This window comes from Prionailurus viverrinus, chromosome A1 (genome assembly GCF_022837055.1).
Source record: "Prionailurus viverrinus isolate Anna chromosome A1, UM_Priviv_1.0, whole genome shotgun sequence".
Lineage (NCBI taxonomy): Eukaryota > Metazoa > Chordata > Mammalia > Carnivora > Felidae > Prionailurus > Prionailurus viverrinus.
In genome coordinates, this window is record NC_062561.1 from 67,613,646 (window position 1) to 67,638,140 (window position 24,495).

The window sequence follows — 24,495 nt, forward strand, 5'->3', positions numbered from 1 at the left end:
TGTGTTACTCCGGGCTCTATCCAAAGTGAATTCCTCCAAACGAGAGCACGCATATTCCTTGAGGTTGTAGAGTCTTCTTTGGGTCAAGGATCACTGTTAGCATTTCTAACCCTTCCCACGCACCAGCAATATCCCAACATGCCATGAAACTTCAGAGCACCAGCCTTCCGCAACACTGCATTTCGATTGGTTAGAAGAAAAACAGTATCACCCCGCCCCCGCCGGAGGCCCATTTAAGTATCTGCCCATTCTGAAGATGAACACGACCGCTGAGCTACATCATGTTTCCCAGACATGTTTTATCGTCAGACCGTAATCCACCTGCCCCTGTCCCCAGCAATGCTGCCATCTGTGTACCCATCCGCACACACTGGAAAACAACACACTGTGTGTAGAAGTTTTACCTCCATTAGCGTAAAAATTCCCAAAACTAAGTAGGATTTCCAGTAACACTTTATGATCGCTTTCGTTAAGGAAGGCTTCCGTGCATCTTTCTCGGCTCTCAAAACTTCTTTATCCCAGTACCTGCAAGAGAAACAAAAGAACAGTGAGAAACCACACACCCGGCTACAGGGCCGAACAGGGGTGGGGCGGACAAATCAAAAGCTACGTGTTTACAGGACATTCTGTTTATCATAGGGCACTCTGTGGCTGCTTCACTGGCACTGCTAAACGTGTGCAGGGCTCCTAAAAGATGTGTGGTGCGGAACCTGAAGCACCAGAAAAACATGCCTTGAGGGAGAAAGTTCCAGTCTCAGGAAACAACTCACGGCCAAGAGCTGCTGGATTTACAGCACCATGAGCAAGCCAGTAAGGCAGACCTGAGTCCAGACAGCCTCCTCCAGTGATACCGTCTCCGGGACAGATCCTGGCATCCAGGGCCTCTGCTGCTGGCAACTGCCACCCCACAAATGCACAGGAAACATATGCTTTCCCCAGCCACCAAAGTAGGCTAAGCCCAGGCACAGCCTGAGGGGAGGTGAGTGTACCGCATTAGGAAAGGAAGCTCAAGCCAGACCCATCCCAAACCAGGAGACACACACTTAGAAATTCTCATTCCTCCTCACCCGGCTCATTCCTGCCCATGGCTTACCCTTGCAACTCCTCTCCAAGATGCTTTGAGCGATCTTCTGGAAGCACCGGATACATATCATCTTCTTCCAACCTCCGTTTGTGACCAATTTTAAACAAGGGGTTCAGCCACCTGTTAAAAATTAAGAGAAAAGAAGATTGACACAGATCCAAATTACACATCTGTCTCATTAGAACTTACATTCATGGGGTTTGTTAAAAAAAAAGGGGGGGGGGCTCCAAAAGACAAATACCGTACGATTTCACTTACATGTGAAATCTAGAAACAAAATGAACAAACAAAAAGCAGAGCAGGAACAGACCCATAAATACAGAAAACAAACTGATGTTGCCGGAAGGGAGGGGGCTGTGCAAAAGGTGGGGTTGGAGGTTCAGGCTTCCAGTTACAGAATGAGGAAGTCACACAGATGAAAGGCACAGCCATCGGGAATGTAGTTAATGGTGTTGTTGAGTTTTTTACTAGGATTTTATTTTTAAGTAATCTCTACACCCATCGTGGGGCTCAAACTCACAACCCCGATGTCAAGAATTGCATGCTCTACCCACTCCGCCAGCCAGGCGCTCCCAGTCAGTGGTGTTGTCATAGTGATGTATGGTGACAGATGGTAGCCAAGCTTGTGGTGAGCACAGCATAACCTGTACACCTGAAACTAAAGTAATATCCTGTGACAACTATACTTCAAATTTTTTGAAAGTTTGCATTTTATTAAACATTTTTTTTAATGTCTATTTAGAGGCGCCTGGGTGGCTCAGTCAGTTAAGCGTCCGACTTCGGCTCAGGTCATGATCTCATAGTACGTGAGTTCGAGCCCCGCGTCGGTCTCTGTGCTGACAGCTCAGAGCCCAGAGCCTGCTTCGGATTCTGTGTCCCCCCTCTCTCTGCCCCTTCCCTGCTCATGCTGTGTCTCTCTCTGTCTCAAAAATAAATAAACATTTAAAAAATGTCTATTTAATTTTGAGAGAGAGAGAGAGGACATGAACATGAGTAGGGGCAAAGTGGGGAGGGCAGGGGACAAGAGAGGATATGAAGCAGGCTCTGGGCTGACAGCAGACAGCCCAGTGCAGGGCTCAAACTCAGCAACTGTGAGATCATGATCTGAGCCAAAAAATTAAGAGTTGGACGCTTAACTGACTGAGCCACCCAGGCGCCCCTGAAAGCGTACATTTTAAATATAGAGACGTGGAGGGGAAAATAAATGCACGCACACACACACACACGCACACACACACATCCACTGAGAGGCCCTGGGAACACTGACACACCAGCAGCAAAAAGCATCCCAGAGCCCAAATTCTGGATTTTATTTTTTTCTTTTACATAAAGAAAAACAAAAATAGTTTTTCTTATGATGAGAACTTTTAAGATCTACTCTCTTAGCAACTTCCAAATACGTAATACAGAATTATTAACTATAGTCACCATGCCATACATTACATCCCCAGGACTGACTTACTTCATAACTAGAAGTTTATGCCTTTTGGCCTCCTGCACCCAGATCCTGGTTTTTCAGTATCTTTCTTCCCTAAAGAAACCAGGTCTCCTAGAAGAAATGTCTCATTTCCAGGTTGGGGCAATATGCGGAAGCACCTGTCGATTAGCTTTTCTAATTGTCATGTTAAGTGCCTGGCATTAAGCTTCCAATTGCTGAGGCATTCACTGCAAGTCATTCCATCTCAAATAAAGACAGCCACACTGGATGAAGAGCCACATTACACCACCCATAAAGTTCCCTCTTCTTGTAAGAAAACTCAGGATTAGGGGTGCCTGGGTGGCTCAGTCGGTCAAGCGTCCAACTTCGGCTCAGGTCAAGAAGATCTCACAGTTCATGAGTTCGAGCCCCACATCAGGCTCTGTGCTGGCAGCTCAGAGCTTGGAGCCTGCTCCAGTTCTGTGTCTCCCTCTCTCTGCCCCTCCCCTGCTCGTGCTGTGCCTCTCTCTCTCTCTCTCTCTCTCTCAAAAATGAACATTAAAAAAAATTTCTTTTGTAAAGAAAACTCAGGATGACAGAGATAACTGACCATCTCTGACCGCTGGCTTTTCCCATGCCTTCATTCCCACTTATGTTCTCAGTTCACCAAGAAAGAGTGAACTTGCAAAACCCCAGGCACCCTACCCAACCTCTGTAGAGGCAGAACCCCAAATCCAAGTGTGTGCACGCCCAGGCATGCCGTGCACTCTCTAGAACCTATGGGTAATAAACTTTGTCATTTCTAAAGTTCCCTGATGGTTATCGCTGAGACTCGTCTTGCAACCACGAGAATCACACGGGCTGGTCGGACCACAACACCGGCTGCAAAAGGGACAATGCCCGCGGGGCTGTCGCAAAAGTAGCAGAGCCCAGGTGAGCGGTGTCCCAGGCTTTCCTGACAAGGGCACCTCCCTTCACAGGCTGACACGAGCACAGAACAGGCAGAGAAAGCTTGAGATGAGCCCACAACACCTTACACTCAAGGAATCACGAAGATGCGTCCAAAACACAGAGGAGACTGCACAAAGGGCTCTCACCAGACAAATCTGGGATGCTCCCGGCATCACGTAATAAATGGCGAGGAGTCAAATCATTAAGTAACAGAAGAATCCGTGAATCCTTACTGCCACAGAAACACAAGAGAAGAGAAAGCTCTTGCATTCTAGAATGCAAATATAGAAGGAACCATGGAGTTAAGAAATTACCAATGAAGTTAAAACTCATGGGTGAAAGTCTGATGTGGAACACGGTACTTGTATAATTCCAAATGATCTCTACAAATTACTAATTATGAAACAAAAAAATAATAACTGTACAGAGGATCAAAAAAAAAAAACCTATACATAGGCTCCTGGGTGGCTCAATCAGTTAAGTGTCCGACTTTGACTCAGGTCATGATCTCACAGTTCGTGAGTTCGAGCCCCACATTGGGCTCTGCGCTGGACAGTGAGGAGCTTGCTTGGAATCTCTCTCAACCCCTCTCTCTGCCCCTCCCCTGCTCGCTCTGTCTCTCCCAAAATAAACTTAAAAAAATTTTTTTAAAGATTAAAAGAAAAAAAACCTCTGCAAATCCATTATGTATTATTTAGATGACAATAATTAATATGCAGAGACGGCCTAACAATGAACACCATTTCACCGATTCACCAGGGTAAGGAAATTTCTGAGGCCAGACAATAATAGCCTGTGAAAGTAGAGATTCTACTTCTCTTACTCATTCCTTTATCCCTAGCACGATACTGGATACCACAGAGGTGCTCCAGAATTTGTTGTTGAATAAATGAATGTCTATGAATCGTGAAGCAAAAAAGAGAAACCGACCTTCAGATTTTGCTAACCCTGGTAGCCTGGTACCTCCAAAGAAGCCCAGTTCAGGAGCTGGAAGGCTGGATTCCGGTCCCAGACTGCCCCCTGCTCCAATTCTACAAATACAGCACCTCCACGACCCTTTGCCAGTCACCTAGTATCTCAGTGTCTCAATTTCCTTCCAAGAGAAAAGTACAGATCTGTGAGCTTTAACCACCAAACAGCTTAAAACATACTGGGTCATTTATTCCCTGTAGAAAACGCTCATGCAATTAGCAGTGGAACTTACCCAAATGAGGACACCCTGCCCTGAAAGGCCCTCTTTAAAATTCTGGTTTTGAAGAGAAAAAGATGCTTTTCATTAGGAAAATGGACATCAAAACCACATGAGACGTCAGCTCACACATATCAGCAGGGCTACTGTCAGAAAATAAATATCAAGTTGGGTGAGAACATGGAGAAACTGGAACCCTGGCGCAGAGCGGTGGAAATGTAAAATGGTGGGGTCATAAGGGACAAATATTACGATTCCACTTATAGGAGGTACTTAGAGTCGTCAGATATGGAGAGACAGAAAGAACTGTGGTTGCCGGGGGGCTGGGGGAGGAAGGGGAAACTGGAAGCTTGCACTTGACGAAACACCAATGCAAGATGAAAACTGTTACGTAACAGTGTGAATGCATTTAACACGACTGAACTGTACACTTAAAATGGTGAGGGGGGTGGGGCGGTGTCCGGGTGGCTCAGTCGGTTAAGCTTCCGACTTCGGCTCAGCTCGTGATCTCACAGTTCATGGTTCAAGCCCCACATTGGGCTCCATGCTGACAGCACAGAGCCTGCTTGGGATTCTCTCTCCCTCTCCCTCTGCCCCTCTCCCGACTCAGGTTCTATCGCTCTCTCTCAAATAAATAAATATTTAAAAAGATAAAAAGATGGCAAACTTTACGTTACATGTATTCTACCACAATTTTTTTTTAATTTAATGAGAAAAAAATTCTGCTAGGTGTACCACTGGAGGAACTCCAGACTTTGCTAACTTTCTGGTGGTATGACCTTGAATTAGCCACACAATCTCTCAGTACTGGCCTCTGGGAAACAGGGAGAACACCTCCCAAGGCTGCTGAGGGCGTCAGCCGGGGTTTCTTTCAATACCACAAACACCCACCCAACATGCAGCCACTCTGGAAAACCCTATAGAGGTGCCTCAAAAAGTTAAAATAGAACTACCTACTAACTAACCAGCTAGCAACTGCACTACTAGATATTTATCCAAAGGATACAAAAGTAGGGATTCGAAGGGGCACATGCACTCTGATGTTTTTATCAGTGCTGTCAACAACAGCCAAACTATGGAGAGAGCCCAAATGTCCATTGACAGACGAATGGATAAAGAAGATGTGGTGTATACATACATTGGAATACTGCTCTGCCATCAAAGAGTGAAGTCTCGCCATTTGCAACGACATGGATGGAACGAGCGTATTAGGCTAAGTGAAATAAGTCAGTCAGATAAAGACAGATACTGGATGATTTCACTTCTATGTGGAATTTAAGAAACAAAACAGATGAACATAGGGGAAGGAAAGGAAAAATCAGATAAAAACAGAGAGGGAGGGGCACCTGCGTGGCTCAGTCAGTTAAGTGTCTGACTTTGGCTCAGGTCACGATTTCCCGGTTCTGGCTCAGTTTCTGTGCTGACAGCTCAGAGCCTGGACGCTGCTTCAGATTCCGTGCCTCCCTCTCTCTGTCTGTTCCCCCACTCACACTTGGTCTCTCTCTCAAAAATAAATTTAAAAATTGATTTAAATATTTATATAATATATATAATGTATAATTATATATATTATATATAATTAATATTAAAATATTTTTTTAAAAAAAGCAGAGGGAAACAAACCATAAGAGACTCTTAATTACAGAGAACAAACTGAGGGTTGCTGGAGGGGAGGTTAGCGGCGGGGAGGGGCTAGATGGGAGATGGGCATTAAAGAAGGCACTTGTGGGGATGAGCACTGGTGATGAATCACTAAATTCTACTCCTGAAACCAACACTATACTATGTCAACTAATTTGAATTTAAATTAAATAAGTAAATAAAAATAACACGAAATCTACCCTCTTAAAAAAAACACACCAAATACCAGCAGTTATGATGACACAGCTCTTAATCACATTTGAGCCCCCTTAAAAAGGCTCTAATAACTTAGATGAAGTTAATTAAGCAAACTTTTTTCTTTCACTACAGCCCTCCCAATGCCCAAATCCCAAAAAGCCAGGCTGGGCCCCGTGGACACCAGAAAAGGCCAAAAGCTTGCTTTTCCATCTGATGGCAAGTGTACTTAAGTAAGGACTGGACACAGAGACCTGAGACAACAGACCTCTGAATGTCGACTTATCTTTTCTCCCCGGGGACATTTAGCCAACAATTCCAGACCACTGGGGATTGAGCCGTCCAGCAACCCAGCTCCACCCCAACAATCCTTCCCTCCACAGCTTACTCTCTTCTTCCTACCTCCTGCACAGCACTGAACACAGCGGTGGGTTTTCCTCCAGTCCACCAGACCATCAGCCCTTCAGGGCAATGACGACTCACACACCACTTGGACTCACTCCCAAGCACAGAGCCTGGTATGTCATGGTGCCTGGGCAAAGATGTCCCAGGAATCCATCCAGTGCAAGAATCCAGCCAGTGCAATACAGGAACACCTACCCTGCAGGTGAGCTATCTCAAAATGGGTCACTACCCCAGTTCCCTCCACCCCAGGGCCCATATTGTGGGCCCTGACCTCGACTTTGGGGCTTCCAGGGCTCACAGCTGTCCTTCCTATTTTCCTCCACTCCCACCAGCTAATCCATATCTCTTTATTGTGTCCCTTGTCCCCGCACCATCACCAACACAGAGACTATATAACCATCATGCATGGATTACTGTCCTAATCCCCTTCTTTAAAAAAAATATTGCGTTCAATTCAGGAAGTGAGAAGAATCATGAGTAAGATCCTATTCCTGCTGGTCAACTCACAAGGTCTTAAAGGGATTAAATCACCATTGTTTGGAACCAGCAAGGAGACAACCAGCAGGTGATACCCTATCTAGTTAGTATAGCCAGCACGGCTACCACTAGACGGAGGAGTGAGTCATCACCCAAGATCCCCTCTGAGCCCAAGAGCGCCTGATGCGGACTCTTCTGTGAAGATCTGGCCATGAGTGCCCGTTTTATCAAATGCTCTCTTCCAAACTGTTAAGCCTCATCCCTCATAAAGGAGGACACTTTATCCCCATAAAGGAAGTTCTTCCTTCCAAGTTGCCACCAGCAGTCTGACCGCCGTCCCCAACCCTCCCTCCCAGCCCTCCATAGGAAACTCTCCTGTAAACTCTCCAGCAAACTCTCCTGGGCCCTCAGCTCCTTGCTCTTAGCACACCCCTGGCTGGCCCCTCGGACACAACTTTCCCGCAGCCTCAGGGTGGCCCTTCAGGATCCCAGTTCTGTTTTCTAGCCTCATACCCGGTCCATGCCTCCTAGCCGTAAACACCCCTGGCACCTGCTATCACTGCTGCACCTACAACATTCTCTGTCACTGTCATTCTTCCAGGGCTTCCCTTCACCCCAACTCCCTGCATCACCGGAAGTGGCTTCCAAACCCAATACAAACAGCACCCCAAACCCCAGCCATTCACATTCTGGTTCTCATCTCTTCTGGAACCTTCCTCTCAATCTTCTGATGAATACAAAGATGGGCTTCCAGACCCCCACCATGCTCATCGGTGCCTGTGACTGTGCACCTGCCATCCTCTTACTCTGCAAGCCACTCCCTGGAGTGCAGCCTTGTGCTTTCCCTAGGGGACAGCAACCCACCCCCTGCCTTCCAATACCATCCACCTGCCGGCAGTCAGACCTCTCCCACCAAACCCCAGACTCCCAGGGCTAAGTGCCCACTTGTCATCTCCTCTCAGATGCCAAAGAGGCAGCTCCCTTTAACGTCCACAGTGGAACTCCTGATTTCGCCGCCAAAACCATTCTTCCCCATCTCTGTAAATATCAACCTCCAAAACAAGAGCCCACCATTCAAACCTGAAGCCCGGTAGTCACTGGATGCCTCCCTGCCCCTCAGCCAACCCATCAACTACTCCCGTAGCTGCTACCTCCTGACCCCATCCACTTTTGGCACCTCTGCTCCCCCCACTGGGTCTCGGGGCTGCAGCAGCCTGCTAACTCACCTGCCTGCTTGCACTCTTGGTTTCCCTGTCTTTCTACAGAAACGCCAGAATGATTTCTTAAAAACACAAGGCTATGCTGTTCTGCCGCAGCAGAATTACACCTAACCTCCTTCCTAACGAGGTGGCATGCATGACCGGGTCCCTCCTGGATCACCAGCCCCATCTCCAGCCTAGTCCCCCACCCCCATCCCTGTTCGGTGTTCCAGCACCGGCCTCAGTGGTTCCCAGGTCTTGTTTGCTGTTCCCTTTGCTAAGAACAAATGTTGTTCCCCATTTTCTCCCATGGCTGTGCCTTCTCTCCTCCAGAGAGAGAAGGTCCTAAACTAACAGCCACCTCCACCGCAAAACCTAGGCTACCTTCTCTTAAAAAATCAAACACATACGATTTCCTCCTTTATTTCCCTCTTCTAACCTTCTTTACCTACTTACTACAATCTATTTGTTGAGAGAGAAAAAAAAATCCACTTATTTTGTGGATCTCTCTCTCCCCCCTCTAGAGCAAGAGCTCCATGAGGGCAAGACAGTCCTTCTGTGGTGTTCCCTGTGCCTGGCACATAGGGAGTCAGTCACTCAAAACTCTCCCCTGGTTGAAAAGTGGGGGCAAAGAACATTCTTAGGACCCTGGCTAAGCTCTTGTAGGAGAAGGGGGAATGTGCAGGTCATTTGAGGTCAGTAAATCATCAACGAATGCCCTAACCCCACTCAAATAAGTCATTTATTGTTGAAAGAATGTATTTTAAAGTACTTCTACCTGTGGCTAATTATTAATCATTGGCTAATTTGCCCTGGAGATTCTGCCAACCTGTCACTGGAAACTCCTGTGGCCCAACCTGGACAGAGCTGGGGGGGGGGGGGGGGGGGGGGGGAACAGGGGGTGGAAGGAAGTGGAGTGGTCAGGGTCAAGGACACCCCAGAGCAGGGACTGGGAGGAGGGACAAATGAGAGGCACACATATCTCACAGTAAGACCCACCCTACCTTGGGCACCTGGGTGGCTCAGTCGGTTCAGCGTCCCACTCTTGGTTTTGGTTCAGGTCATGATTTCAGTTTCATGGGTTCAAATCCTGTATCAGGCTCTGCGCTGACAGCATGGAGCCTGGTTGGGATTCTCTCTCTCCCCCTCGCTCTCTGCCCCTCCCCCACTTGTGCTATCTCTCTCTCAAAATAAACTAACTTTAAAAATGTTTTAAAAAAAAGACCCACCCTACATTATTTGAACACCCTTCCACTAAAAGCAAGGGTTCGTATGCTCAGCACTCCTGACATCTTGGGCTGGATGCTTTAGTCACAGGGGGCTGATGAGCAGCATCCCTGGGACTCTACCCTCAAGATGCCAGTAGCATCTCCCCACCCCAGGTTGTGACAACCAAAAACATCTCCAGACGTTGCCTGGATGGCAAAATCCCCTGGGCCAGAACCACTGTCCCAAGCTTTTTGTGTTTCTAGAAAAGCCATATAACGTTCCTTCAAATGTTGGCCCCAGAGAGTACCCACAGGCCACTCGTAGTCGTCCCTTAGCCACCGAAACAAGGGTAACAGTATAAACCCATTTCATACTCATTGGTCCAAATTTCCTCCAGGAACTCACACTCCGATGAGGGATTTATATTGAAGAATGACAGCAGGACATGGCAGGGGTGGTCATGAGCTATAAGAAGATCAGCTTCTTGGCTTTCTGCAGGGTCTCCATAGGGATAAGAGATCAACACCCCACGCGCCAAGGACCGATCTTTTGTACAGCAAAGATTCTCAAAGTGAGATCCCCAGACCAGCGGCATCAGCATCCCCTAACTTGTTGGAAATCCAGACCCCAGAACTATGCATCACAAACTCTACAGTGAGTGTCACAACTCTGTGCCTTACCAACTCTTCCAGGATGTCCAAGTTTAAGAATGTTTCATACAGGGGCATCTGGGTACTGAGTCAGCTAAGTGTCTGACTCTTGATTTCAGCTCAGGTCATGATCTCACGGGAAGAGGGTTTGAACCCTGAGTACTGACCGTGTGGAGCTTGCTTCAGATATTCTCTCTCCCCCCCTCTCTCTGCCCCTCCCCTATTGCACGTGCACACGCACATGGTCTCTCAAAATACATAAGAAATAAAAATAATATTTTTATTAAAAAATAGTAATAATAAAAAGACTGTGCTGTACAGTGTGTTTGGCATAACCACTGGGAAGCTCTTGTGTGGTCCTTATATCACCAGTCCCAACCGTCCCAACCCTGGCTAAAGAGTAAAATCCCAGTCTTGGCCTGGAGCATTTTAAACCCAAGACCAAAAGATATCGAAGCTCCATCCAATGACTGAATCAGAGTAAGCCAAGTTAGAAGCCACTAGCAGCTTTTCAAAAGGCCGCCCAAACCCTGCCAATTCTGGTCACTGGTCAGTCCAAGGAGCCATCTGCACAATGGAGAGTGGAAAGCGTATGCACCCGGGGGGCCTCAAAGGAGGTTAGGGAGGGCTACGAAGAAGAGACAAAGCTGGGGTCAAGTTCAGAAGAATCATTTGGAGCCCACTGAGGAGAGCAGGGAGAAAGAGGGATTTTCCAGAAAAACAAAACCAGACATGCAAAGACATATTGCCTAGGGACAGCAGGTTCAAAACCACATGGGATTTGGTGTGGTAATGGGTAACTATCCAAAGGTCTTATCCTCCAAATGTAAGAATTTGAACATTATCTTTTATCCTGTAAAACAGAAAGAGTACAAGGTTTTTGTTTTGTTTAAAGTGTATTTGAGAGAGGGGGAAAGAGAGAGAGAGAGAGAGAGAGAGAGAGAGAGAGAGAGAGAGAATGTGAGCAAGTGGGGAAGCCAGAGAGAGGGAGAGAGAATCCCAAGCAGGCTCTGCCACTCAGCCCAGAGCCTGACTTGGGGCTCATACTCAACAAACGTGAGATCATGACCCGAGCTGAAACGAAGTGTCAGACACTTATTCAACTGAGCTCACCCTCCAGGCGCCCAATACAGTTTTCAAGCCACTTTGTAGATGACAGACTTTGGAAGGCAAGGAAAGCAATCAGGAATTGGATTTGCGAGAAACATCAAGACAGTGCAATGAGCCACATTCCTTCATGCAAGTAAACTAGATCCTGGTCCCCCTCCCAGCCTTATTCCCCTGTAGCTAACAGATGTCACTTCCCATGGCTTGGTCCTAACTCTGGGACTGCCACTCCCCCATAAAGATAAACCACATGATCAGAAATCAGAGTTTAAAATTCAATATCCTATGGGGCACCTGGGTGGCTCAGTCAGTTAAGCATCCGACTTCAGCTCAGGTCATGATCTCACAGTTTGTGGGTTCAAGCCCCACATCGGGCTCTGTGCTGACAGCTCGGAGCCTGGAGCCTGCTTCCGATTCTGTGTCTCCCTCTCTCTCTGTCCTTTCCCCGCTCATACTGTCTTTCTTTGCCTCTCAAAAAATAAATAAACATTAAAATTTTTAATAGATAAAATTCAATATCCTATTACTAATTTATCAAAACAAGAGAAAAACATTGCAACTCACACCACTCTTTAAAAAAACTTTTTAATACCCTATTTAATATAAACTGAAGCATCTCTGTGTCCAATTATTCTGAATTCCTTAAAATTACTATAGCAGTAACATATTCTAAAATATATTTTACAATTCTATAATATATTTATTAAATATGTAAAAAACTACATCTGTGAGCAACTCTGCTTTCTAGCAAAACACACTAAATTTATTCCCTTTAAAGGAAGATACTAGAAAGGGATGGCTCATCCCATACTGGCTAACAGCTATCAAAGGTGGAGCGGTGGGGAAGCAGACAGAGAAAAATAAGATTTTTATATAGTTTTACAAAATTAGAAAGTCCAACACAAAGGTACTAAGGGCAAGTTGTAAGATGTGTAATACATAAACAAAAATCAACTGCAATGCTGTATTCTAATGATACTGTGGATGGGAGTGACTTCTGCTGATAAGTTATTGAAGATAATCACTTCAAAGACTCAGTGGTCAGAAAGTTTTTAGAGATTAGTAATTAACTTTAAATTTTTTTAATGTTTATTTCTTTTTGAGAGAGAGAGAAAGACACAGAGTGTGAGCAGGGGAGGGGCAGAGAGAGAGGGAGACACAGAATCCGAAGCAGGCTCCAGGTTCTGAGCTGCCAGCACAGAGCCATGAGATCATGACCTGAGCCAGAATCAGACGCTCAACCAACTGAGCCACCCAGGTACCCCAGAACAAATAATTCTAAGATTTGTATGGAACTACAAAAGACCCCCTGGTTGCTAAAGCAATCTTAAGAAAAACAAAACAGGAGACATCACTCTCTCTAACTTCAAAATACATTATTACAAAGCTACAGTAATCAAAACAGTATGGTATGGGCATAAAAACACATACACACATAAACAGAAGAGAGAGCCCCAAAATAAACCCACACATATATGGTCAATTAATTTATGACAAAGGAGGCAAGAATATACAATGGGGAGAGGATGGTCTCCTCAATAAGGGGTGTTGGGAAACCGGACAGCCACATGCAAAAGAATGAAACTAGACCACTACCTTACACTATACACAAAAATTAACTCAAATGGATTGAAGATGAACTTTTAAGACCTGAAATCAGAAAACTCCCTGAAGAAAACATAGACAGTAATCCCTGATGCTGGTGTTAGCAATACTTTGGATTTGATACCAAAAGCAAAGGCAACAAAGCAAAAACACAACGGGGTGCCTGGGTGACTCAGTGGGTTAAGCATCCAACTTTTGGCTCAGGTCATGATCTCACGGTTTGTGAGTTCGAGCCCCGCATCGGGCTCTGTGCTGACAGCTCAGAGCCTGGAGCCTGCTTCAGATTCTGTGTATCCCTCTCTCTCTCTGCCCCTCCCCCACTCATGCTCAGTCTCCCTCTCTCAAAAATAAATGTTAAAAAAGAAAATTTTACAAAGCAAAAACACACAAGTGGGACTATATCAAAACGTCTTAGTTTAGCTTCTTTTGCAATAACATGGATGGATGGACTTAGAAGGTATTACGCTAAGTGAAATAAGTCAGAGAAAGATAAATACTGTAGGATTTCACATATACATGGAATCTCAAACACAAACAGCCTGGGTGGCTCAGCCAGTTGAGCAGCAATTCTTGATTTCAGCTCAGGTCATGATCCCAGGGTCTTGGGATCAGCCCCACTTCAGGCTCTGCACTAAGCCTGCTTGAGATTCTCTCTCTCCCTCTGCCCCTCTCCCCTTCTACCGTGCTCTCTAAAATAAAACAAGACAAAACAGACTCACAGCTACAGAGAACCAGATGGTTGCTGCCAGAGTGGAGGGGATGAGAGTATGGGCAAAGTAGGGGAAGGGGATAAAAGGGTATAAACTTCCAGTCATAAAGTAAGACACAGGGACACAATGTATACTATAGGAGATATAGCTAATAACATATGACAACTTTGTATGGTGACAGATGGTAGATAAATTTATCTTAGTCATTTGGATAAATCTTAGTCACTTGAATAAATTTATCTTGGTCACTTGGATCACTTCCTAATGTATATAAATACTGAATCACTATGTTGTACACCTGAAACTAAGAATACTGTATGTCAACTACACTTCAATAAAGAAAAAAAAAAAGTTTCCACACAGCAAAGGAAATCATCAACAAAATGAAAAGGCAACCTACTGAATGGGAGGAAATATTTACAAATCACATATCTGACAAGGGTTTAACATACAATATATATAAAGAACTCCTACAACTCAACAGCAAAGAAATAATTTGATTGAAAAATTAGCAGAAGGGGGTGCCTGGCTGGCTTAGTCGGTGGAACATGCAACTTTTGATCTGGGGGTTATGGGCTCGAGTCCGTGTTGGATATAGAGATTACTTAAAAATTCTTTTTTAATTTTTAACATTTATTTTTGAGAGAGCATGAGCGGGGAAGGGGGAGAAAGAGAGAGAGAGAGAGAGAGAGAGAGGGAGACACAGAATCTGAAGCAGGCTCCAGGCTCTGAGTGTCAGCACAGAGCCCCATGCGGGGCTCCAACTCACAAACAGTGAGATTGTGACCTGAGCCGAAGTCGGACGCTTAACCGACCGTGCCACCCAGGCGCCCCCAAAATATTTTTTTTTTAAATGAGCAGAGGAGGGGTGCCTGAATGGCTCAGTCGGTTAAGAGTCCGACTTCAGCTCAGGTCATGATCTCACAGCTCATGGGTTCGAGCCCTGCACTGGGCTCTGTGCTAATGGCTCGGCACCTGGAGCCTGCTTCAGATACTGTGTCTCCCTCTCTCTCTGCCCCTCCCCCACTCATGCCTGCTCAAAAATAAATAAAAACATTAAGTAAATAAAAGATGAGCCAAGGATCTGAACAGACATTTTTTCTACTGAAGACATACAGATGGCCAATAGATTCATTCGTACATGAAAAGATGGCCAACATCATTCATCATCAGGGAAATGCAAATCAAAACCACGAGGTATTGCCTCACACCTATTAGCATGGCCACTATCAAAGAGACAAAAAAAAAAAAAAAGAGGTAACAGGTGTTGGAGAGAATGTGGAGGAAAAGGAACCCTCATACACCACTGGTAGGGCCATAAACTGGTATCGCCACTCTAGAAAAAGAGTATCCTCAAGAAACTAAGGATGCAGGCACCCCTTGGTCTAGCAATCCCACCTCTGTACCTAAAGGAAATGACATCATTACCTCAAAGAGAAATCTGGACTCCCACGTTCACCACAGTATTCACGTCAGATGTGGTGTTGTGTGTACATATATAAACGTGTTATGTATACACACACACAATGAAATGTTATTCAACCTTTTTAAAAAAGGAAATCCTGTTATTTGTGACAACATGGATGAGCGTGGAGGGCATTACGCTACATGAAATAAGTCACAGAGACTTGTATATAGAATCTAAAACAAAGTTGAAGTCACTGAAACAGAAGTGTGGGTGAGGGGGTGGAGGGGGAATAAAGAGACTAGAAAAAGGGTACATACTTGCAGCTATGAAATAAGTAAGGGCTGGGGCTCTAATGTGTAACGTGGCGACTATGGTTGATAACACCGTACCGTATCACGGAAATTTGCCAGGAGAGGACTCAAATGCTCTCCCTAAAACAAGGGTGGGGGGGGGGAGGAGGTGTAATTATGAGGCGATGGATGTGTTAATTAACTAAAGGGTGGGAGATTCCTCTCACAACGTATGCATATATTAAATCAACACACTGTACTCTTTAAATACCTTACAGTTTTGTCAATTATGCCTCAAAGCTGGGTGGAAAAAAGACTTTGGCTGGCACTTGTCCCCAGTTCCTGGACTTTGTCCTGGCTCCTCTAAATCCCCGGAATTTTATAAGCAACAAGAGTATGGGCCCTGATGGTTTATGCTAACAAGGGTGACTCATGGTGGCCCCAAAAGAATTTATGCTAACAGATGACTCAGGATAGGAACTAGCAAAGCTCCAAGGACCAACCACGTGACCAGAGGGTTGAGCCTATAAGTGACAGGACACCAGCCCAATCCCTGTGAGAGGAGGCTGGAGATGGAAATCAATAGCATCATCAGTGAGTCTACTGATGATGCCCACATGATCGAACCACAACAGGAATTCTGACACCAAAGCTTGGGGGAACTTCCCTGGTTGGCAGTATTCTGAATACTGTCACACACTGATGAAATGAAGAGTGACACGTCCCGACTCCACAGGGATAAGATAAGAACGCTTCAAGTCTGGGACCGTCCCAAACCTCACCCTCCCTTTGGTTCCAATTTGTATCCGTTTGCTATAATAAATCTGGCACTGTAAGTACAGCCCTTTCCTGAGTTGCATGTTGTAGCAAATTACTGAGCCTAAGTGGGTTTGGGGAACAGACTTTGTAGCCAGTTGGGTCAGAAATGAAGGCGGCCTGGGGATCCCGCGAACCTGCAACTGAAGAGAGGTGTCTGAAAATTGGGCAGTCTTATGGAGGGTTGCACCCTTCACTTGTGAGGTCTGCCTGAATTCCAGGTCGTTGGGGCCAGCTTCTGTGCAGGGGACACTCTCCCCAGAGCTCAAGACCAGATGCTCCCGTCTCAGGACACCACCTCCTTAGCTCCTTCTGGCCTCAAGGTCAGCTCCCCACTGGCCCCTCCACTCTGCCTCTTTCCCCCATGGTCTCCTCGTCCTCACCTCAGTTAATACAAAACTATAGTGCCAGACCTGGTGCCCACCAGCCCATCACTGTCACTGTGAACACTTCTGCCGGAAGCAAAGACCAGGAAAATATGGTAAAAGCTCCCTCCCTTTGCCTTGTGACCACATGCTCTAATTCTAGGACGCAGTTGCCACATTTAACCTACAATGAAATCACCTGAGAAGCTATTAAAAATAAACTCAGACCCCACTCACTGGGGTTCTGTTTCCCAAGATCTGAGGCAGAAACGGAGAATCTGCATTTTATTAAGTTTGAGAGCAAGCTTGCACGCGTGAGCAGGGGGAGGGGCAGAGAGAGAAGAGGTGGGGGCAGAATCCCAAGCAGGATCCGTGCTATCAGTGTGGAGCCCGATGCAGGACTCGATCTCACAGACCATGAGATCATAACCCGAGCCGAAACCAAGAGTCGCACGCTTAACCAACTGAGCCACCCAGGTGCCCAGACAATCTGCATTTTAAACAAGCTCTCCTCACTGGTTTGGTCTGAGTTGCATGGAGATTTAATTATGCTTCCAGACAAGAGAGTCATATGAAGGTGGGTGGTAAATGATTCTTTAATCACAGGGTGTTAGAGAACACACCTTAGAAAATCTGGTGCAGCCCGTGAGCCCCAGAGAGAAAACCCGGCCTAAGACATCAAACATCAAGGTCAGTTAAATGACTGAACTAGGACCAAAATCCCAGGCTTCTGGGGAACCTGGCCCAAGGAAACCCAGAAAGGAACACTAGATAGATGTCTGAGGGAAGAGCAGAGAGCAGGGATTGTGGACACCGCCCAGCAGACCAGCTACTGAATGAGGACACCAGGCCCTGGTGTTCCTGTCAGTTCATGTCACTACTGCCCACTGGCTCAAGGTAGAACTAGGCTAAGGCTCCAGACAGCTATGCAAAGTGACAGCAGCAACATGCATGAGGAGAAAGAACTCTTGGTGGAGGGAAGGTGAGCACCTGGGCTTTGCCACGCCACCACGAAGAAGGTAGGATTCAAGTCAGGGGCACCTTTGAGGAGAAAACCTGACCCGACCTCACTGCTGCAGATAAGCAGCCAACATGCTCAGAAAACCCAGCAGTAAATCATGCTGGGAAACCATCAGCCTTGCCGAGAGTCACAATTAGAATAAATTGAAGGTACCAGGCCAGACCCAATTTTTATATGTATGTTCTAATATATATATGGGGGGGGGGGTTCATTCCAATATTGGCTGGGCTATGAGTTAACAGACACACTTACAAGACTGTAATATCTCAAACTGATCCAATTTTTCTTTAAAACAATTCAGGAATATGTGACTAAACCTACAAAGCCAGAGTATCCTTTGCCTCCAACCATCCTTTTTTTTTTTTTTTTTTAAACTTTTAGAAATTTACTCCACAAAACTGAGCTTTAAATCCTGTGAAAGAAGCCCATTACTTTCTCTCCCCAGTGCCCAGGCTAGTGCCTGGGGCAGAGAAGGTGTTGAATATGTATTTTCATGAAGAATGATTATATGGTTCAGAATTAAAGAATCCAAAGAATTTGGGCACCTGGGTGGCTCAGTCAGCTCAGCGTCTGGCTCTTGCTTTCCGCTCAGGTCATGATCTCATGGTTCATGAGACCGAGCCCCATGTGGGGCTCTGCGCTGACAGCACTGAGCCTGCTTGGATTGTCTCTCTCTCCCCCTCTCCCCCTACCTCCTCAAAACAATAATTTTGTTTGTTTGTTTTTGTAAGACAAAGCAGGGACACCCGGCTGGCTTAGTTGGTAGAGTATGCGACTCTTTTTCTCGGGTCGGGGATTGTTGTGAGTTCGATCCCCACGCTGCATGTAGAGATTACTCAAAAAGAAAATCTTTTTAAAAATTACGACAAAAGATGGGAATGCAAGCTGGTGCAGCCACTCTGGAAAACAGTATGGAGGGCCCTCAAAAAAAACTACAAATAGAACTACCCTAGACCCAGCAACTGCACTACTAGGCACCTACCCACGGGATACAGGTGTGCTGTTTCAAAGGGACACATGCACCCCCATGTTTATAGTAGCACTATTGACAACAGCCAAAGTAGGGAAAGGGCCCAAATGTCCATCGGTGGATGAATGGATAAAGATGATGTGGGGTGTGTGTGTGTGTATGCGCGCGCACGCACACACACACAATGGAGTATTACTCGGCAATCAAAAAGAATGAAATCTTGCCATTTGCAACTACATGGATGGAACTGGAGGGTATTATGCTAAGTGAAATTAGTCAGAGAAAGACAAAAATCATATGACTTCACACAAAACAGATGAACATAAGGGAAGGGAAACAAAAATACTATAAAAACAGGAAGGGGGACAAAACAGAAGAGACTCATAAATATGGAGAACTGAGGGTTACTGGAGGGGTTGTGGGATGGGGGATGGGCTAAGTGGGTAAGGGGCACTAAGGAATCTACTCCTGAAATCATTATTGCACTATATGCTAACTAATTTAGATGTAAATTTTTAAAAATTAAAAATTAAATTAAAAAATATATATAAATATAAAAAAATTATGACAAAAAAATATATGCCTATTAAGATTTTTAAAATACCATGGAGAGTTTGAAGGCAACTTTTAGTTCTTTTTGAGGGACAGAAAGGGCTTGTGACTGGGACAGGATATGGGGACAGGTGGGAAAGAAAAGCTGGCAAAATCTTATTCTGGAACTTAGGTGGTAGTTGCAAGGAGGCTAACCTTATAATTCCCTAAGCAATGCCTTTATTTTGTGTAATATTCCGTGCCTCTTTTATGACATAAGCTTAAAAAACTGACGTTAAATGAGAGGTACAATGGATAACTTAACAGTGTATGTTACATATAATCATATATTGACCATTTCCTAGAAATACTTGTGAAAATCACATAAGGAATGCTTACAGTGACCTATTAAGAAAAGCAGGTTTTGCTACCTTCCCTTTAAAAAAAAAAAAGAAAGAAAAAAGAAACAGCAACACTATTCATATAAGGCTGCTGTGGCTGCATAACAAAACACCACGGACAAGATGGCTTACACAACAGAAATTTACTTTCTCACACAGCTCTGGAGGCTACACGTCCAAGATCAAGGTGCTGGAAGAGTTAATTTCCTCCGAAGCCTCTCTCATTGGCTTGCAGGTGGCCTCCTTTGTATCCTCACACGGCCTTTCCTCTGTGTACAGGCACCATCTACGTGTGTCCAAATTTTCTCTTCTTCTAAGGACACCAGTCAGATTGGATTAGGACCCACCCTACTGTCTTCATTTTAATCACCTCTTTAAAAGCCCCTTCTCTAAATACCATCACTTTCTGAGGTACTAGGCACTGGGGTTCCAACATGAGTTCTGGGGGCACACAATTCAGCTCATAACACAATTGTTCACACATCAGCCTTACCAAAAAAAAAAAAAAAAAAAAAAAAAAAGACACAAACATCCAGGTCAAGAACAGAACAGGGGCAAGACTGGCCATGAGCTGAAAACTGCAGACACTCATAGATGGTACTCAGGGGTTCATTACACTGTTCCCTCTACTGTAAAATATGCTGGCCATTCTCCATCATAAAAAAGAGGGAGAGAGGGAAACGAGAGGAAAATCCCATCTGTGTGGGTCCTAGATGTTGGGTATTTTCTCTATAAAAGTGAGTCATCCAACTATTAAATCAATGTAATTTTAGTTAGGAACCAAATTAGTATTGTTTTTCTCTAATCATCAGTAAATATACTTTTTAAATAGTTTAATTAATCTAGTGATCTAAGAAAAAGCACTAGAAGAGCACTGGGTGACGTAATGGGTTAGGCATCCAACTCCTGATTTCAGCTCAGGCCATCATCTCACGGTTCATGAGTTTGAGCCCCACATAAGGCTCTGCACTGTCAGTGCTTGGGATTCTCTCCCCCCACCCCTCCCCAGCTAGCGCATGCTGGCGCACTTTCTCACTCAGAAAATAAGTAAAATAAAAATATTAAAAGAAAAAGTACTAGAGAGGCACCTGAGTGGCTTAGTGGGTTGAGGGTCCGACTCTTGATTTTGGCTCATGATCCCAGGGTCATGGGATTGAGCCCCGAGTCGGGCTCCCTGCTGACCACGGAGCCTGCTTAAGATTTTCTCTCTCTCTTCTTCTGCCCCTCTCCTCCATGCTCTCAAACAAATTTAAGGCATGGAAAAGAAAGGAAAGAAAAAGCACTAGAGGGGCGCCTGGGTGGCTCAGTCGGTTAAGTGCCCGACTCTTGACCTTGGCTCGTGTCGTGATCTCACGGTCAGGGAGTTTGAGCCCCACATCGGGCTCTGCACTGACAGCACGGCGCCTGCTTGGAATTCTCTCTCCTGCTCCCTCTGCCCCTACCTACCCACTCGTGCGCTCTCTCTCAAAGTAAATAAGCTTTTAAAAAGTTTACCTATAAACTTTTATAAAACAAAGGGAAAGAAAGAAAAAGCCCTAGAAAAGGAGCAGTGGAAGCACAGATGGGCATCTGCTGAGCAATGAACCACACCCACAGCACAGCCCACCTAATCCACTCCCTGGCCCATTTGGGAGTCTCTCCCCCTCTCCCCTTATTCCCTGCTCAGGGTCTGACTCTATTTCCTAGCCTCCTCTTACAGTTAGGTGCAACCATGTGGCACCGGAGAGGAGGGAATGCGTGCCACTCACGTGCAGGGCTCAGGCCTTAAAACTGTACACACCTCTCCACGCTCCCCCTCTTCCCACCCACCCAAACCTGGAGGACGTAGCAACCCAGCTTCAACCGACAGGAGCCCGGCCTATGTCCACGCAGGTGCATCGCGTGGGATCTGTTAAGATGCGAATTCTGATTCGCTAAATCTGGGGCCCGGCCTGAGACTCTGCATTTCCAAGCACCAGGTGCTGGCAATGGGCCTGGCTTGCGGACCACATTTGCAGGAGTGAGGGTCCTAGGCAGAGCCCCCCGCAGGAGAGGCTCTCCTTTCCGATGCCTCAGAGACGGTGATCAAATCATGAGCAGTGGCAGACACAGCATAAAAGCCCCAACCGAGAAAACAGCCAGCTGGCCTGCCTCTCCTGACCTGTGACAAAGTTCAACTCAGACCTATGATTAACTCCAGTCTTAAAGCACAGCTCACAAATGAATGCCAAGACAACTGCAGACAGATTACATTAGTGTGTGCAATGTGATACGGGCTGGCCGGCTTCTATCAACAACAGTACCTGCCACCCTGAGTCAGAGGACGGGGCTGTCAACAGTGAGATTGGCAAAGACGGTCACTGCCGCCGCACGGAAACCGTGGCAGCTGGCCTAGGAGGAGAGAGCACAAAGGTCACATGGGGGCCCTGGGTTCACAGTCCCTCCACCAGCCACGCTGTTCTTGAGAAAGAAATCCCCACGGAGACTGTTTACTCCCCGAGGCCACAGCGATGATCAACAAATGGTTTGCCTATAAAACCTCGGCAAATATTTGTATCACCTTAGCCCTTGGAATACCACTATTTGTCCTGGATTTGCAGGAAGCAGATGAGAACTTGGTAGTAACCCCCAACGATACTTTGAGACGCTCTGGAATGCAGTGGGACTGTCTTGCGTTGAAGTTCAAGCTTACTTAACTTTGGGCCACCTGAGTGGCCCCGTCGGTTCAGCATCCAACTCTTGATTTTGGCTCAGCTCATGATCTCGGTCGTGAGATCGAGCCCCGCAACAGGCTCTGTGCTGTCAGCTTGGGATTCTCTCTCTCCCTCTCTGCCCCTCCCCTCCTCACGCATGCTCTTTCTCCCTCTCTCAAAATATTTAACAAAAACTTTAGGTTGTTTTTCTATTTTTTTTTAAATGTTTGTTCGTTCATTTGTTTATTATCCATCCTTTTCTTTTTACAGGACAGACAGCGGGCCTACGCATGGTGTGGCTTCGCACGAACCTGCAGGAGGGGAACAGGACTCTGTCTGCCCTCCATCGCCATTAGCCAAAATCCTGGAAAACATGCCCCACAGCCAAGAAGCTCCCATCCACCCAAGAGTTCCAAGCAAGCTCTGCCCACTAAGAAAAAGCCATTCGAATCTGAACTGCTGAGAAATCTAAATTACTGACCGCACTCAAAGAGCACAGGCTGGTTAACGTCAAGGACACACCTGAGGGAGCTTCCTTGGGGGAGATGCTCTTAGGGTTCAGCTGAGAAGAACGTTAGCAGGGGGCACATCAGGTGTTTGTGGTGAAATACACTCACAAGGTTTTCCACGTTCGTGTGCCTCAGACAAACGTTTCACAGGCAGCGCCCGGCCCAGCCTCTCTTGAAATTCCACAAATTCCATAAGCAAACATGAGCTCCAAGAGCAATCCCCTCTACTCGGAGTTGACAAGAAGCCCCACCAGGCCACAGGTTGTTTCTACTTTTTTCACTTCCTCCCAAGTGCCTGGTATAGCGAACAGCACATGCTAGACAAATCTACACACCTTCCACTTAACCCAGAAATAACACACATACACCCAATGTGTGAACTCATTGATTTTCTGCTTTCAAAAAAAGAAAGGCAGATATTTAGCCCAAAAACTGCAGGAAGAAGTATCTACTGCCATCAGTTTTCTCTAATTCAAAAGTCATTTAGATTTGGAAATCTCCCCAAAAACTTCCCAACATTTTTTTTTCTCCTGAAGTCTCCAAACAGCATGTGGTGTTATGGTCCTTAAACATTTTCTTTTCCTGGTGACTCTTTCAGCCTTCAAGGATCCCGGGCCTAATTTCAGGGGCAGCTCCAGCTTGCCCAGCCTCGCAGAAGCTCTGTCAGCTTGGCTCGGGTGTGAAGTCCTGAATGGCATCCCTCGTTATTGCTTCCTTTTGTGCCTGTCCCCTCCCTTGGGGTCATGACTCTTCAGGCCCACCTATCAGGCAAAGTCATGCCTTCAATTCCCTGAAGAAGTAGATCAGTAAAAATACAAAAAGTTAAAATTAAAGGCAACACATCCAGAGGTAGTATTTGGTGCGTGTCCTTCTGTTCTACTGAGTGAACGGGGGCCTAGAACTTGGTTTAGCACCACAGACCCTCTTGTTCTCTCCAGGCTTTTTCCAGCTGATGCCAGGATTTTATTAACGTGTCTGCTTGGGCTATTATTTCTGCCCAAGCTCCCTTCTCCTCTGGCCTGGCCATCAAATTTCTCTCTAGATCATCACACAGCAAAACGAGTTTTGTTATTTAAGGCCCCAGTGGAACACTGATGGAGACGTCAGCCCCTTGCCTGGGTTGCCGTACAATCCAAAATTATTTTTTGGCAAACGGTACGAAGTGTGGGCAGGTGGTTACACAGCTAAGATTTTACTTCAAGTAAACACAATAACAAATTAACATAGTAGAACCTAGTTTTTCCTTTAATTTTTATAATGTCCCCACCCTAGATTTAGGAGAAAAGGCAAAGGTTAATAAACACATATAATTTCATATTTCTGGTAATTATCCACAAGGTAATAACAGATTGCTTAAAGTCCACAAACAAAACATACAAGGCTCTCGCAGCCCCGAGGCAGAAGTGAAGGTGTGATCAAAAAGTCTCCGGGTGCTTGCTTGCTCGGGCTGGCCCTGAACTTGAAACCGCTCTTCCACACCAAATCAGTCCTCCAGGACTATCCCCTTCCATCTCTCTTCTAGGCATCGGTTTATGCTCTCGGCAGTGATCCCAGACCTGGAATACGGAATGCGTTGGCCACTTCTGACAAGCAAAAACAATTGGACCAGAAAAAAGAAGACCGGTGTGTACCGTATTTTATACACAACATGGAGAACAGCTGTCCAAAAACGA

General features: G+C 45.9%; 1 protein-coding gene across 4 annotated transcripts in view; it reads right to left on the minus strand.

Annotated features, from left to right (window-relative positions):
- ABCC4 (ATP binding cassette subfamily C member 4) overlaps window positions 1-24,495 on the minus strand; it is a 270,180-nt gene that overhangs the window by 215,843 nt on the left and 29,842 nt on the right. For all 4 annotated transcript variants that reach the window (XM_047871810.1, XM_047871800.1, XM_047871820.1 and 1 more), the window contains 2 exons: window positions 1,094-1,204; window positions 405-525 (listed from right to left, as the gene is read on the minus strand). In XM_047871810.1, the coding sequence (XP_047727766.1) occupies window positions 405-525; window positions 1,094-1,204 (232 nt within the window). The remainder of the gene's footprint in view (window positions 1-404; window positions 526-1,093; window positions 1,205-24,495) is intronic.